The following is a 13504-nucleotide window of genomic DNA, read 5'->3' on the forward strand; positions in this document are numbered from 1 at the left end:
GTGAGCATCCACTTCTGTGTTTGCTAGGCCCCAGCGTAGTCTCACAAGAGACAGCTATATCAGGGTCCTATCAGCACAATCTTGCTAGTGTATGCAATGGTGCTTGGTTATTTATATGTAAGACACTGGTATGACAATCAGACAAAATATGGCAAAAATGTTACATCTATTGCTGTATGTGATTAAATCTGTAAGTAGAGGAATTGATTCTTAGAGACTTTCTGAGGGCACTGTTCATTACGACAGACTCTCACTATGCAGCCTAGACTGGCCTTGAATTCATGATCTTTCTGGCTCAGCTTCTGGAGTACTGGACTATAGGCTGTGCCTCCTTATCTGGCTTCAACTTGTTTTTAATTTAAAAAGCATGACAGGGTGCTAGCAGGAAGTCCAATTAATAAAGGGTCAAATCCATCCTGACCCCATGTTACAGCAGAAAGGGGGAACACAGCAAGGCAGCGGTTTCCGTAGGCTCTCTGCCGTAAGCACACACATGAGCTTTTTAATAGTGTGTAAGGTGAGGCTGCTTCTGTCTTTACAGGCCAGAGAACAGAAACATGCATAAAATCACTGCACCAAACAGTGACTAACTCAATTAACCCTTTAATTTTTTCTTGTTCTAACTTTTTAAATTTCTTATGTTTTATGCATGAGTATTGCATATATATGAGTATTATGCATGTATATATGTCTGTATACTGCATGTATCCCTGGTTAACCACAGGCCAAAAAACTGGATCAGATCTCTCAGAACTGGAGCTAGAAACAGCTTTAAGCTGCCAGGCTGGTGCTGGAAACTGAATGCAGGCCCCCTGGATAAGTAAGCACTTAGTGGCTTAAGCACTAAGCCACATCTCTAACCTAGCACTACTTAAAGTGACCTCATCAGTGGAATCCGCCCTGAATTCACCTTTGGGTTCCCGAGAACTGCAATTCCTACAGACAGCTTCCTTTTCTGGCCACCGCTTAATTTTTTCGCTTGATTATCTTTGATGGCTTGCATGTCCAGATCCAGCAACACTTTCTGCACCTGTAAAGGTACAGTGGGAACAAGTTTCTGCCAACAATCATATCATTTCCATAGTCATCAAAATTAGTTCTTACATATTTTAAGTTCTGAAGTACTATTTTAAGCATCATTTAAGCAGTATGATTTTAAAATTATTTTTAATATCAACTTTAAAATGTTAAGTGAGGATGTGCTTTATTTTTACAAATATTATATATAGTTTTGAAAGTAATAAGTAACAAGGTTCTTAGGGGAAAGTCTGCTTTGATTTTGTGCCTTCTGGATGAGGATGAAGGCTCTGTGTGTGCTGAGGCTCAGAGCTGCGAGGGGTGAAGGCAGAGCAGGAGGGAGGGAGGACAGGGGAGGNAGGGAGGGCAGGGGAGGGAGGGAGGGCAGGGGAGGGAGGGAGGAAGACAGGGAGGGAGGGAGGACAGACAGACAGGGAGGGAGGACAGACAGAGAGGGAGGGAGAACAGGGAGGGAGGGAGGACAGGGGAGGGAGTGCCCTCAGGAGGAAAGGAGGACCATTCACAGGTACTAATGTATGCACTGCAAACCCATCCAGTTCTTCCCATTTTCTCTTTACTGGCCTAGAGGGCTTTATGTTTAGGTCGTCAAGCATATTTACTGTGTAAAGCATATTAACGTGTAGGAAATACAGTGATGGTTGATATATAAATAGCATACTTCTTGAATTATATTGTTGGCTGGTATTCCTTTGATTGAAGCCAAAATGGATAAATTTTCTTCTACTGTCAGAACATCAAAGTTTATATCTGACTGTGGACATATGCCAATCATTTTTCTTGCTTCAAACATCTCATCTATTTCAGAGACTCTGTGTCCATATATAGAAGCAAACCCTAAAAGCAAAATAATTTAAATTTACATTAGAGACATAGAATGTTAGAAATGCATGTTCTGATGTGCCTACTAACTTACTCGTTTTGTTACAATGCTTACACAAAGCCAGAATTAATATAAACTTGGGAGATATATTCTCACTTTGACAGTACTGGTTGTATATTTTCAATTATATTTCAACCTCATTTGCCTTCATTCCCAAGGCATATTATACAGGAGAACGAGCAATAGTAACCTACAAGCTTAACATAAAACATATAGCATTACACCAACAGTGCTCATGGGTCAACCACAGTGTTTTACACAGCCAGTCCTACGAGACTCTGAGCAGGCTCCATCAATCATGTACAAGCTGGTTGTATGGTTGATCTTGACCATCAGAATGCCTTGAATTCCAGCTATCTTATCTCAACTGAATCAAACTGATAATTCAGGTATCAGATTTGAATGATAGCCTGCTTGACTTAAGAAGAACTAAGTCAATGTGGCATTGCATGGAGAACTCTAAAAGTCAAAGTGTAAGAGGTCATGACTAACGTCTAAGAACATCTCAAGTAAAAATAAAGAACAAGCCAAACGAATTTTGAAAGTTAAGTCTCATTTACAAAGTTGAAATGCAGAGTCGATACAATCTGGTCCCTTTATGATAACATTGACTTCACAGACACTATTCAGTGATTGCAGAAACACGTGGCTTCCACACAGAGCTTACACCTATAACATAATCCCAGGCCAAGATAATAATCTTGTACCTTTGAGGTACAGCTGTTTAAATCTGATTTTAGAACACAGTGTTACTATTAGTTGGAAAGTTACCATTCTTTCCTTTGGCTGCATATTGAGATATTTGTGGGGTGTCCAATGGTAATTTAATTTCTAATTAGTTACTGATTTATTCTTTCATGCAAATAAGAAATAAAGATATGTACTCATATAAATATGTGGTGGAAATGGTTATATAAAATAAATTTTTTTAAAAGTAAATAAAGTTAAAAATTAATAATTTTTGCTTTAATAAATATCATGGAACCAATATTTTATTTTAAAAATAAGTGTATCTAGTATGGAAAAAACTTCCTCGCAGATAAACAGCTATTCCAAATCACCCACTTAAATCATCTAGTACACATGCAAAGAGGACAAACAATTGCTACACACGGTGACTCCTTAGCTAATAATACTAAAAAAAACAGGAGATTTTTCTCAAGTGAGAAAACTCTTACCATCAGAAGGTGGACATAGTCCACACAGAATATTCATCAGTGTGCTTTTTCCTGTTCCACTGTGGCCCAGCAGTGCAGTAATCTGACCTTCATATATGTCAAATGACAAATCTAGTTCATGGAAAAAAATAAGGCTCAAATTTGTATGTATCTGTTCAGCTCTATAAAGTATTTCATAATTCCATATGATCTTAAGGAAGGCAAACTTCAGTGCATAAAGTTACCAACATAGTTTAAGCGGATTAAGTAGTCTAGACATAAACCGGGCGTGGCGGCACACGCCTTTAATCCCAGCACTTAGGAGGTAGAGGCAGAGGCAGGCAGATTTCTGAGTTCGAGGCCAGCCTGGTCTACAGAGTGAGTTCCAGGACAGCCAGAGCTACACAGAGAAACCCTGTCTCGAAAACAAAAACAAAAGAAAAAGAAAAAAAAAAGTAGTCTAGCCATAGTCAGTGATATCAATAGCAGGAAATGTAAAAAAATCGGTTATTGATTTGCTCTGACACTAAGAATTAAGGCACATACAAAATATTTGAAGGTTTTCTGTGTACTGACTTCTAAGAGTTGTCAAGGAAATTAATACAGATATTTCTCTCTCCAAGGTATCTGAAGATAAGTTAAATAAACGAACGAAAGGAGCAAAGTTAGAAACCGATCCCAGAAGCTGAGAGGGTGAGCGAGTACAGAAAGGCGCCACACGGGCGGACAAGAAGCAGGAGACTCTGATTTTCAGTTGGTTAAAGTTCATGGTTTTGGAGTCATACCTAGAAAACTTTTGTTTAATCAAGTTTCCCGATATTTGTCCTGTTTTTCATTCTTTGGGGTTTATGTCATTTTAAGTTTGTATTTGGCTATATGACTCATCTCCACTTGTTTTTGTCTACAGTGGATCACAGGTCATGTTTTTATAGTCTTTGTTTTGTTTTAAACTTTAATGAAAATTTAATTATACATAAAATATAAGCAATATTTCTGTCTTCTCTATTTCACTGAGTTTGCAGTTTCTTTTATGCCAAACTTACACTGTCTTAGCTATTAAAGCATTTATATGAAATCTTAAAATATATAATTTCAGAATCCATTTTTCAAAATAAACAAAAAAATCTAATAGAATTTTATCTGAGTGTGAATCTACAAAATATGGATAGAATTTGCATGTATACATTCATTCTTCTGACCCTTAAACATGGTATTTCTACCTGTCTAGTTCTTGTCAGCAATAATCTGTACTTTTTAAGATACAAGTCTTCTACATTTTTGTCTGATACCCACAAAGTATCTTGGTGTTTTTATTTTAATTTTCAATTCCTTGGTGGTGGGATGCACGCACCCAATGACTTTCTATATCAGCTTATATTGTCACCTTTCTAAACAGACTTTCAGTTTCACTCTATAGACTACAGAGACTTGTGACTTCATTTGCTTCCTGACAGCCTACGGATCTCTTATTTCCTTCTCTTGCTTCTTGGCATTGGCAACAACTTCCAGTTGAATACCTCACACTGGAGGTCACAGATAACCTTTAATGTTTAGTAAACCACAGAAGGATCATTTGTCACCAATGGCACTGTAGCCAGAAATGATGAGGCTTGTGTACTGGGTATAATTTAAGAATTGTTTATACTCATTGAAGCATACTGTTCATAACCAAAAGGCAGGCTTCATATCGGAATAGAATATTTGAGTACCTTTATCTAACAAAGGCCATGAACCTAAAATATTAAAAATAAAAACCTTAAGTAGGTACTACTTAAAACGAACATTCAAATGTCCAGCGAAGGGATGGCAAGATGCCTTATCCCCTGGGCCGACGTAAGACAGAAGCACACTGACACACTGCTGGGCCCTACCAGAATACAGTCTCTCGAGTGACAAATGTCAGTGTGTAAGTGTATTTTACAGATCCTTGGAGATACTGACACATTGCTAAACGTACTCCAATTCTCCAGACAGACTTCACACACACACAAAGAATCTTACAACCATATAAGTAATGCCTATGCATGTACACAATAATAAAATATAATATTCATTGAACCAGAATAGAACATAAACTGGTTCTGGTTCAAATTGTTAGGTATTTTCTTTTTTCTTCTTCTTTTTTTTTTTTGGCAGCACACCCATTCCTTTATCCTTTGTGCAGAAGAGTGTTGGTTCAGGAAGCAAAGGCTCCCAGTAAGTGGAGGGATAATGACTTCTTTCCGGAGCCTCCAGCAACTGATAGGTATTTTCACGGCAACAGATACTACTTTCTGGCTTTATAGCTCCCATGTCATAAGTTTTACTATCAACATTAGTCACATCAAGTGTCTCTAATGGGAAGACAGCAAATCTTAACAGGTAAATTTAACTTTCACAGTAACGATGCAGACTGGTTCTCTGTCTGTACTACGATGCTATGGACTAAGTCCTGGGCCAGCCACTTACTTCTCAAAGCCTCCACGTTCTCAGTTTTCTTTCTATAGGATTTCTGAATACCACTTATTCTGAAAAACACAGATTCATATTAAAATTATATATGAAATTTTATAATCACATGTGTTAGCATATATGAAATTTTTATCCAAGCTGTCTTGTTTTAAGGTGTAACTTTTAAATTTTGAACTAGCTATACATCTCTAGCAATACAAGACACTTTCCACACTATTAAGACAGGGTTGCATACACAGAGTAAGGTAACAGTTATTCAAATTTGAGGAGAAAAATTGGATGGGGGAAACTGGAGAGACGTATTGAAATCACATGTCCAAAATAAGAATAAATTTGCATAAAAAATATAGAGGAGGAAAGGCTGAAATATTTAATAGGAAAAATAATAAACCACCTTCCTGCTAAAACAAAGAACCAAGTGGCCCCGACCTGAAGGGCACGGTCATCTGGAGGCTATAGGAATCCATTCGGGATCCACTTTAGGCATCGCCCACTCGGGCTCAGGCTGAGACAGCTGAAGTGAAGCACTGTTTCAACGAGTTTACAGACTGTCCTCACTGTTCACTAATCAAATGCTTCTTACATTAGTACAGGAGATATAAACGAGATGTCACTTCGTGTAAGCACAACCAAACTGCCTACGATGCAGATTTTCTCGTCCGGTCTCTTCTATGATAGTGTAACATAAGATTTAAATGTCTGTCACAATTTCCATCAGCAGTTCTACCTACACCTAAACATTAAACATACCTTATAGCTTCTTTCCCTATAAATTCTGAAGAAACGGGCTCAACAATTTCATTGAGACTAATATTGCCATTAATGTTGCCCTCTGATAGCTCCTTATAGTTTCTTTTGTTTTTTGACCAATACGATGGCTTTAAAAAGTACAAAGATGACCTCCTCAAGCCAAATTCCCCTAAAAATAAACATTGAAACCTGAGTTACACAAATTATTTTGAAAGCATACTTAAATCATAGTAAGTCACCTTATTTAACTTTAAATTAGAAGCCCCATTCCATGGGTAGGGCAGCACACCTTCCATCCAAGCACTTGGAAGCAGAGGCAGGCAGAGTTCAAGGCCAGCAGAAGCTACATAGCAAGTTAGATCAGCAAACCTTGTCTCAAAGAAAACTAGTATAAATTAATTAACTAAAGTCATATTAACTAGTAGTTACCATATTACACAGGCCTGGAATATAGAAAATATAACTACTATAACAAAAAAGAGGTCAACGCCAGGCAATGGTGGTGCACACCTTTAATCCCAGCACTTGGGAAAAAGACAGGTGGATCTTTGAGTTCAAGGCCAGCCTGGTCTATACAATGAGTTTCAAGACAGCCAGGGCTACACAGAGAAACCCTGTCTCAAAAAAACAAAGAGGCCATGAATTTGGGGCAGGGGTTGGGGGTGCATGGAAAGAATTGGAGGAAAGTGAAAGGAGACATGATGTAATTGGTTTTTAATCTTTAAAAATAAAGCTAAGTTTTAAAAAGTTAAAAAGTGGAGTTATGAGGCTGCTTTGGATCTTAGAGGGTAAAACAAAATATTTAAAAGGATTAATATAATGAAGAATTAAGTTGTGAAGTGCAGGTAGACTGTCAAAACAAACATCTCTCTTGTTACACAGTCCCTTCATGTTCACAAAGGGCTAGTGAATATGCAATATACTATATATTGTGAGTATATGCATATATATATATATATGTATGTATATATACATACACATACACATATATATATTGCTTAAGAGCAAATTGAACCATCAATGTGCTGTAAAATACTCTGGCTAGGAGAAAAATTAAATTGATAGTATATGAGCAAAATTACTTTAGAATCTTTATAGTAATCAGCCACATACCTGGAATGACTTGGTCGAGATACACAGCCAGGAGGACATAGAACACACTGTCAAGAGCTAGCATGATAATAGTAATAATTAGAGGATAGGGACCTTCAGTCAAATTAGAAAATAAGGCACCCTCATTAAAATCTTCTAAATGCATGACCTAAAGGAGAAAAAGAAACACAGACCAAGTTTATTCCATAAAAAAATGATTAAAACAAAGCTAATATTACTAAGCATAATTTGTTAAATCCAGAATTATTTAAAATTAACAAATTATTTAAATTTGTTAAAAACAGAATTATTTAAAAAGTAATTAGCAACATGCTTCTTTTTAAAATTTTTTTATTAGATATTTTCTTCATTTACATTTCAAATGTTATCCCCAAAGCCCCCTAAACCCTCCCGCTGCCCTGCTACCCAACCCACTCACTCCCGCTTCCTAGCCCTGGCATTCCCCTGTAATGTGCTCTTATAAGGAAAACAGATCAAAAAACAAGTTCAACTAAAAGATTCACTTTATCATAATTTCTATTCTGTGCAGGGGGTTTTTTGTTTGTTTTGTTTTTTGAGACAGGATCTCTCTATGTAGACCAGGCTGGCCTTGGTCTCACAGAGATCTACCTGCTTCTGCCTCCTTACTAAAGGAGGGGATGCTGAGATTAAAGAAATGCACCACTATGCTCGCCTTTTAATTATTGCTTTTCCCAGTTGGTGCTTCATAAGCCTGTATACAACACTCCCTGAGTCATTTAATTCTAATGGGATGAAACAAAGGAGATAAAAGTAAGGTGGAATGCTAAACACCTAAAAAAAACAGAACCAAATAAATGTTGCAGGATAAAATTATGGTCAGCATGTGTGCAGCGCTAAGACGGTGTCTGGTTAATGTTACTCTAAAGCACACATAGTAGGCACATGCGCTGCTGTGAGATGTTCTGGAGGCGAAGGCTGGCTCAGGTACAAGCTCTGCCCGTGTGGGAAAACTCATGTTACCACCCTCCATTTCAGTCCTCTCGTCTGTGAACTGAGGGAGATCAATTAGATGACAGCTAAGGATTCTGTCACTCCCAAAGAAAACCTATGACCATAGTCTCACTTTGTGAAGAGAAGAGGGACAGTCTAAAAGTGTGGAACAATAACTCTTAAGTAATTAAATCTTGTTTAATGTGCTTATAAATAATCTATTGTAATGTTACCTCATAAAGCATCTATATAACATCAAATACAAATCAAATATAGTATGAAATCATATTTCTTTGTACAATAACTGAGTTTATGCTCTACCCTATAAATGGTTCCTTAAGAAATTGTTTTCATTAAATAAAAATAAAATTTATAAGTCTAAATATTCTTAATTTTAAAATCTGTTTTCTTATTTTATGTATGAGCATCACATGTATGCCTGGTGCCCATGAAAGCAGAAAGGGGCATCAGATCCCTGGAACTAGAATTATAGCCACTTGAAAGACACCATGTGAGTGCTGGAAATTGAAATTTGACCCTCTGAAAGAGTAGCTAGTTCTCTGAACAACTAAGACAGTTCTGTCCTAACGCTAAATGTTATTTAGATAAATGCCAACCCCACAGTCCTAGAGCAAGAAAATCACCATAAATGCATAGTTTACTATTTTCATCTTGACAACTTTGTTCTGTATCATGAACGATTTTCTGTCCAGCATTCTTCTCAAGTAAATTTATAAATGTTTACAGTAGAGCAATAAAGACTAGCTGTAACTTAAATAAGTAACATCAATGAACTGAGTTGCTACACCAAAACAGCATCTGAGATACACTAAAGCAAAGACTGGGGAATTTATAAGCAAGATTTAACTGAAAACTTAAAACTAGAGAAATTCTAAGAGAAAGTAGATATAAAATGTTCTCTGTAGTATATTTCTTTCTGATGGAGTTTCAGTCTTCTGACATTCCTTCCTCATGAAATGCTAGTGTTGCTTGTTTACAAACAAAAGGTGATACTTGTGGCAGAACAAGATGCTGCCTGGGCTCTCACCAAGAGAAAGTACTGGGTGGGGGAACAGCGGGGGCACGCAGGACCCACCTGTGCAATGCCAATCAGAAAGGCACACTGACACAAAGGACTGAAGAGCCACACCAGCGACCTGGGGAAACTTTCTATGAGGACAATCAGCAGGCCGACAAATCCAAACACCACGGTGACAAAAAACTCAACGACTCCCACGTGTTTTGATTTTTTAAAAAGAGGCGTCAGCATTAAAGCAAAAAACACCTAAAAAGCATAAATGTAAGGTTACTGTATATTTGTATACAGTATATACTGACCCAAAGGAAAATTAACTTTTTTATGAAGGAAAGACACAGTCATGGAAAAGTACAGCTACTAAAACGCAGTTTCTGTTATGGAAGGTGCTTTGTTTCCATAAGGGACAGTACTAATGATAACCTTTGATCTGTATGACGGGGAAATGCAACCACATTTACACAACAGCCCTGTGTTAGCTAGCTAGCTCTGGGGCCCTCACCTCCCAATCCCCAACCTCCACACTGAGGCTTCAGACACACACACTGCTGTACCCAGGCGTCAGGTGGGTGCAGAAAGCCTAGACTCGGGTCCTGATCTTTGTAAGACAAGCCCTCTACCCAGAGCCATCCTGTCGGCGCCCAGCAGCCTTCAGACAAAGAACCCGGCTTTAGACTGGGTGTTAAAAGTGATATACTAGGTTATTATGGCTTTAGACTGGGTGTTAAAAGTGATATACTAGGCTATTATGCTGGAAATGAGTTATTCATAAGTTATTATTTTAAAGAATGGAAATGACAGTAAAATTCTTTAACTATACATCAGGCACATAAACCAATCATAATGACACAAAGGTCAGTCATTATATTCAGTATTCAGTCAATATATTAAATAAATATCAAGACTACTAAAGAACTACATTTAAAAGACGACCTTGAAACCTTTAAAACTAATTGTCCTATAGAATACACTAACTTGAAAAGGTCAGGCCCTCAGGAAAGGAGAAAAATATGCAGCAGTGTGTGATCTTTCACAGGACAAATAGAGACAATAATAGAAGACGAGTGTGTAAAATATAATATACCAAAACAAGTTAGATTTAAACACAAGATTGTATTGAAATTTTTCTAAGAAACATAATAATATAATACTATGCCATGTATTATTTAGTTATTTATCTGTAACTTATTAGTAAAAATATCATTAATGGAAAATTGTCTAAGTTAACCAAAGAAAAAGATCTTAACTTCATTACCAAGGTACGCTGACATTTCGAGGTAAGATACTCACAGATGACAATCCATATAAGAAGAACAGTAGAAAGATCACAATGCTGCTACTCTGAGGGAATAATGAAGAAGCTGTGGCGATGACGGCCATAAGCAGGGACATGAGGAAAATCAAGCTTGCGTACAGAAGAACCCAGGAAAGCCTACGATGGAAGTGCAAACACACTGCTGTGAAATGAGCAGGCTCCGGGAGTGAACAAACCACTCTACACTAAACGCCATTTGTTCTTCAAATCACTTTATCTGCGTGTGTTCCTGCACCGAACACTAATGTTAGGAAGTGAAGAATAAAGGACTAGCCAAGCTGCAGGTGGATGTGACTGACAGAGATAAAATGATCTCTGAGTCAAAAGCTTTACAATTCAATAGCAATGCATGCTAAATTTAAAGCTCAAACTCTCAAAAGCCTGAGAGCACTGGCATCTCTGATTCTCTTAAAATGCAAGTGTTTGCTAAGTCAATACAATTATTTTCTTTATGAAATGAACTATGCTTATACCCCTGATGGCTTTGGTTATCATAAACCCAAATGTCCTTACCAATTAATAGCAATAATTACCATACTTATACAATGTGAGTACTGATTAATAAGATCAACTAGAATCACTATTTTAATTCAAGTTTTCCCTTCAGTCAGAGCTCAGTGGAATTACCATGAGTATTTAATTTCACATTTTATTTATTTTCCCATTAGCATTGAAAAATCATTTTAAAGAAAACTTCAAATTTATTTAAAATATTTAATTGAGTTGATACATATTAAGTACTTAGAGCTAAATTTACCTAGCAATTTCAATACAAAAATAATAATACAATGCATTTTAAAGGCCATTTCTAGAACATTTAAGAAAAACAAAAGGTGGGTGTACTAATGCACACCTTTAATCCCAGCACTCAGGAGGCAGAAGAAGGCGAGTTCCTGTGAGTTCAAGGCCAGCCTGATTCACCTAGGAAGCTCCAAGACAGAGTTACTTGAGGAGACCCTCTCTCAAAAAAAGCAGAGAAGGGGGGGGGGGCTGGAGAGATGGCTCAGTGGTTACAACCACTGTTGCTCTTGCAGATGGCCTGGGTTGATTCCTAGGACCAGTGTGATGGCTAAGAACTATCTAGAACTCAAGTTCCAGGGAATCCAAACGCCTCTTCCAGCTTCTGCAGACACTGTATACACATAGTGCTCATACAGGCATGCGGGCAGAACATCCATACACGTGAAATTGTAATTTAAAAAGCAGCGAAAATGTTAAGACATAATAATACCACTAACAACATAAAGTTTTATACATGTTACAACAGACCAAATAAAAATTTGTAAAATGAGGGCTGGAGAGATGGCTCAGCAGTTAAGAGCAGTGACTGATCTTCCAGAGGTCCTGAGTTCAATTTCCAGCAACCACATGGTGGTTCATGACCAGCTATAATGGGACCTGATGCCTTCTTCTGGTGTTTCTGAAGACAGCTACAGTTTACTCATATAAATAAAATAAATCTTTTTTAAAAATTATAAAATGCATTTTTGTTTTACAAAATTGTTTTGTAAATACAATAATAAAAAATTATAAACTTAATAGTTTCCATTAAAAGTGCTAACCTTCCTCTTAAATAGGCTAAAAAGAAACCAATTTTTGTTTGAAACAGCATCTGGCAATCTAGCATAGGTTGGCCTCAGACTCAAGGCCCTCCTGACTTGATTCCTGAGTGCTAGCATTATAGTCAGGCACAAGCCAGCCAGCTTACAAACAAATTGTCTTATTACACAGAAGAAGTAGGAGAGGAAAGTACTTAGTTATTTATAAATATCCATGTCTCTATAAAATTAGCACTGTATAAAAATGCTAATATATTACCTCTTACCTACGGGAACTTTTTTCTCCACTGTGTCTCCATAAATTACCTACACACTCCTTATGTAATTTACTGTGCTCCAAGTGAGCAGAAGAAGCTGGAAGCTACATGTGTAGACCTTCTTCTGTGAACTAAGCTTTCAGTGTTGAGTATCTGCTCTGATATCAGGAAAGGGCATTAGTAGTCAACTTCTAGTTTTTAGAGATGTCCTATCTTCCATGCAGTGATGCAATGATATACATGATGCGTGACTCAAGGGTTCAAACAGGTTGTAAAATAAAATACACTGTCAACAGAAACTTCCAATAAAACAAGCAGCTAATTGACTAGTCTCAAAGTCTAAGAAAAATGGAACCATTAGAAGGACCAGGATCAGCACATCAGGTTGGGAAGTAAAAGGAAACTGCTGAAGATCAGTATAGTTAATACAACTGTTAATTATCCCAAATCGGAAGCCAGGAAACATACCAAAAAGCAGTGTCATGAAGTCCCATTATCTTTAAAAATTCCTTTAACTTTTTCTCTTTTTCCGCCACGATGTGGATTGCCAGGAAGTACCCGAAGGGCGAGAAGGCTATGACGAGGTAAATGAGGATGACCCCTCGAGGGAAGGTGTCAATCTCCATCACAGCGGCCTCTCCCATGATGACAGCCTTGGTCGACTCCAGCTCGCTCCACACAGAAACATTGGTCTTCAACTATAATCACAAGTTGCAAATACATAAATTAATTAGTTCTAACAATAGTTCCTAATAAAATCTGGTTACTATACACTTAAAAAAGTAACCTCATGCAAGGAAAATATTCAAAAAGTCACACTCCTGAAATAAGAGTGGATTAGTTAGGGAAGCAGAAACCGGTCTGAGTAGGGCCACAGGCCTCATCCGGCCAGATCAGCGCCAGGGTAGCAGGAGCGCAGGGTTGCCTGACACCCGCCAGCTACCCACGACCCCCGCAGCAGGATTTTGGGACTGCTGGTGAGTGGAACACAGCTTCT

At 37.6% G+C, this 13504-nt stretch overlaps 1 protein-coding gene across 4 annotated transcripts in view; it reads right to left on the minus strand.

The window, feature by feature from the left end:
* Abca5 (ATP binding cassette subfamily A member 5) overlaps nt 1–13504 on the minus strand; it is a 73415-nt gene that overhangs the window by 34547 nt on the left and 25364 nt on the right. For all 4 annotated transcript variants that reach the window (XM_021176497.1, XM_029483791.1, XM_029483792.1 and 1 more), the window contains 9 exons: nt 12976–13205; nt 10667–10808; nt 9437–9625; nt 7390–7537; nt 6277–6445; nt 5524–5582; nt 3097–3207; nt 1697–1872; nt 911–1030 (listed from right to left, as the gene is read on the minus strand). In XM_021176497.1, coding sequence (XP_021032156.1) covers nt 911–1030; nt 1697–1872; nt 3097–3207; nt 5524–5582; nt 6277–6445; nt 7390–7537; nt 9437–9625; nt 10667–10808; nt 12976–13205 — 1344 coding nt within the window. The remainder of the gene's footprint in view (nt 1–910; nt 1031–1696; nt 1873–3096; nt 3208–5523; nt 5583–6276; nt 6446–7389; nt 7538–9436; nt 9626–10666; nt 10809–12975; nt 13206–13504) is intronic.

The sequence above is a fragment of the Mus caroli genome, chromosome 11, assembly GCF_900094665.2.
Source record: "Mus caroli chromosome 11, CAROLI_EIJ_v1.1, whole genome shotgun sequence".
Taxonomy (NCBI): domain Eukaryota; kingdom Metazoa; phylum Chordata; class Mammalia; order Rodentia; family Muridae; genus Mus; species Mus caroli.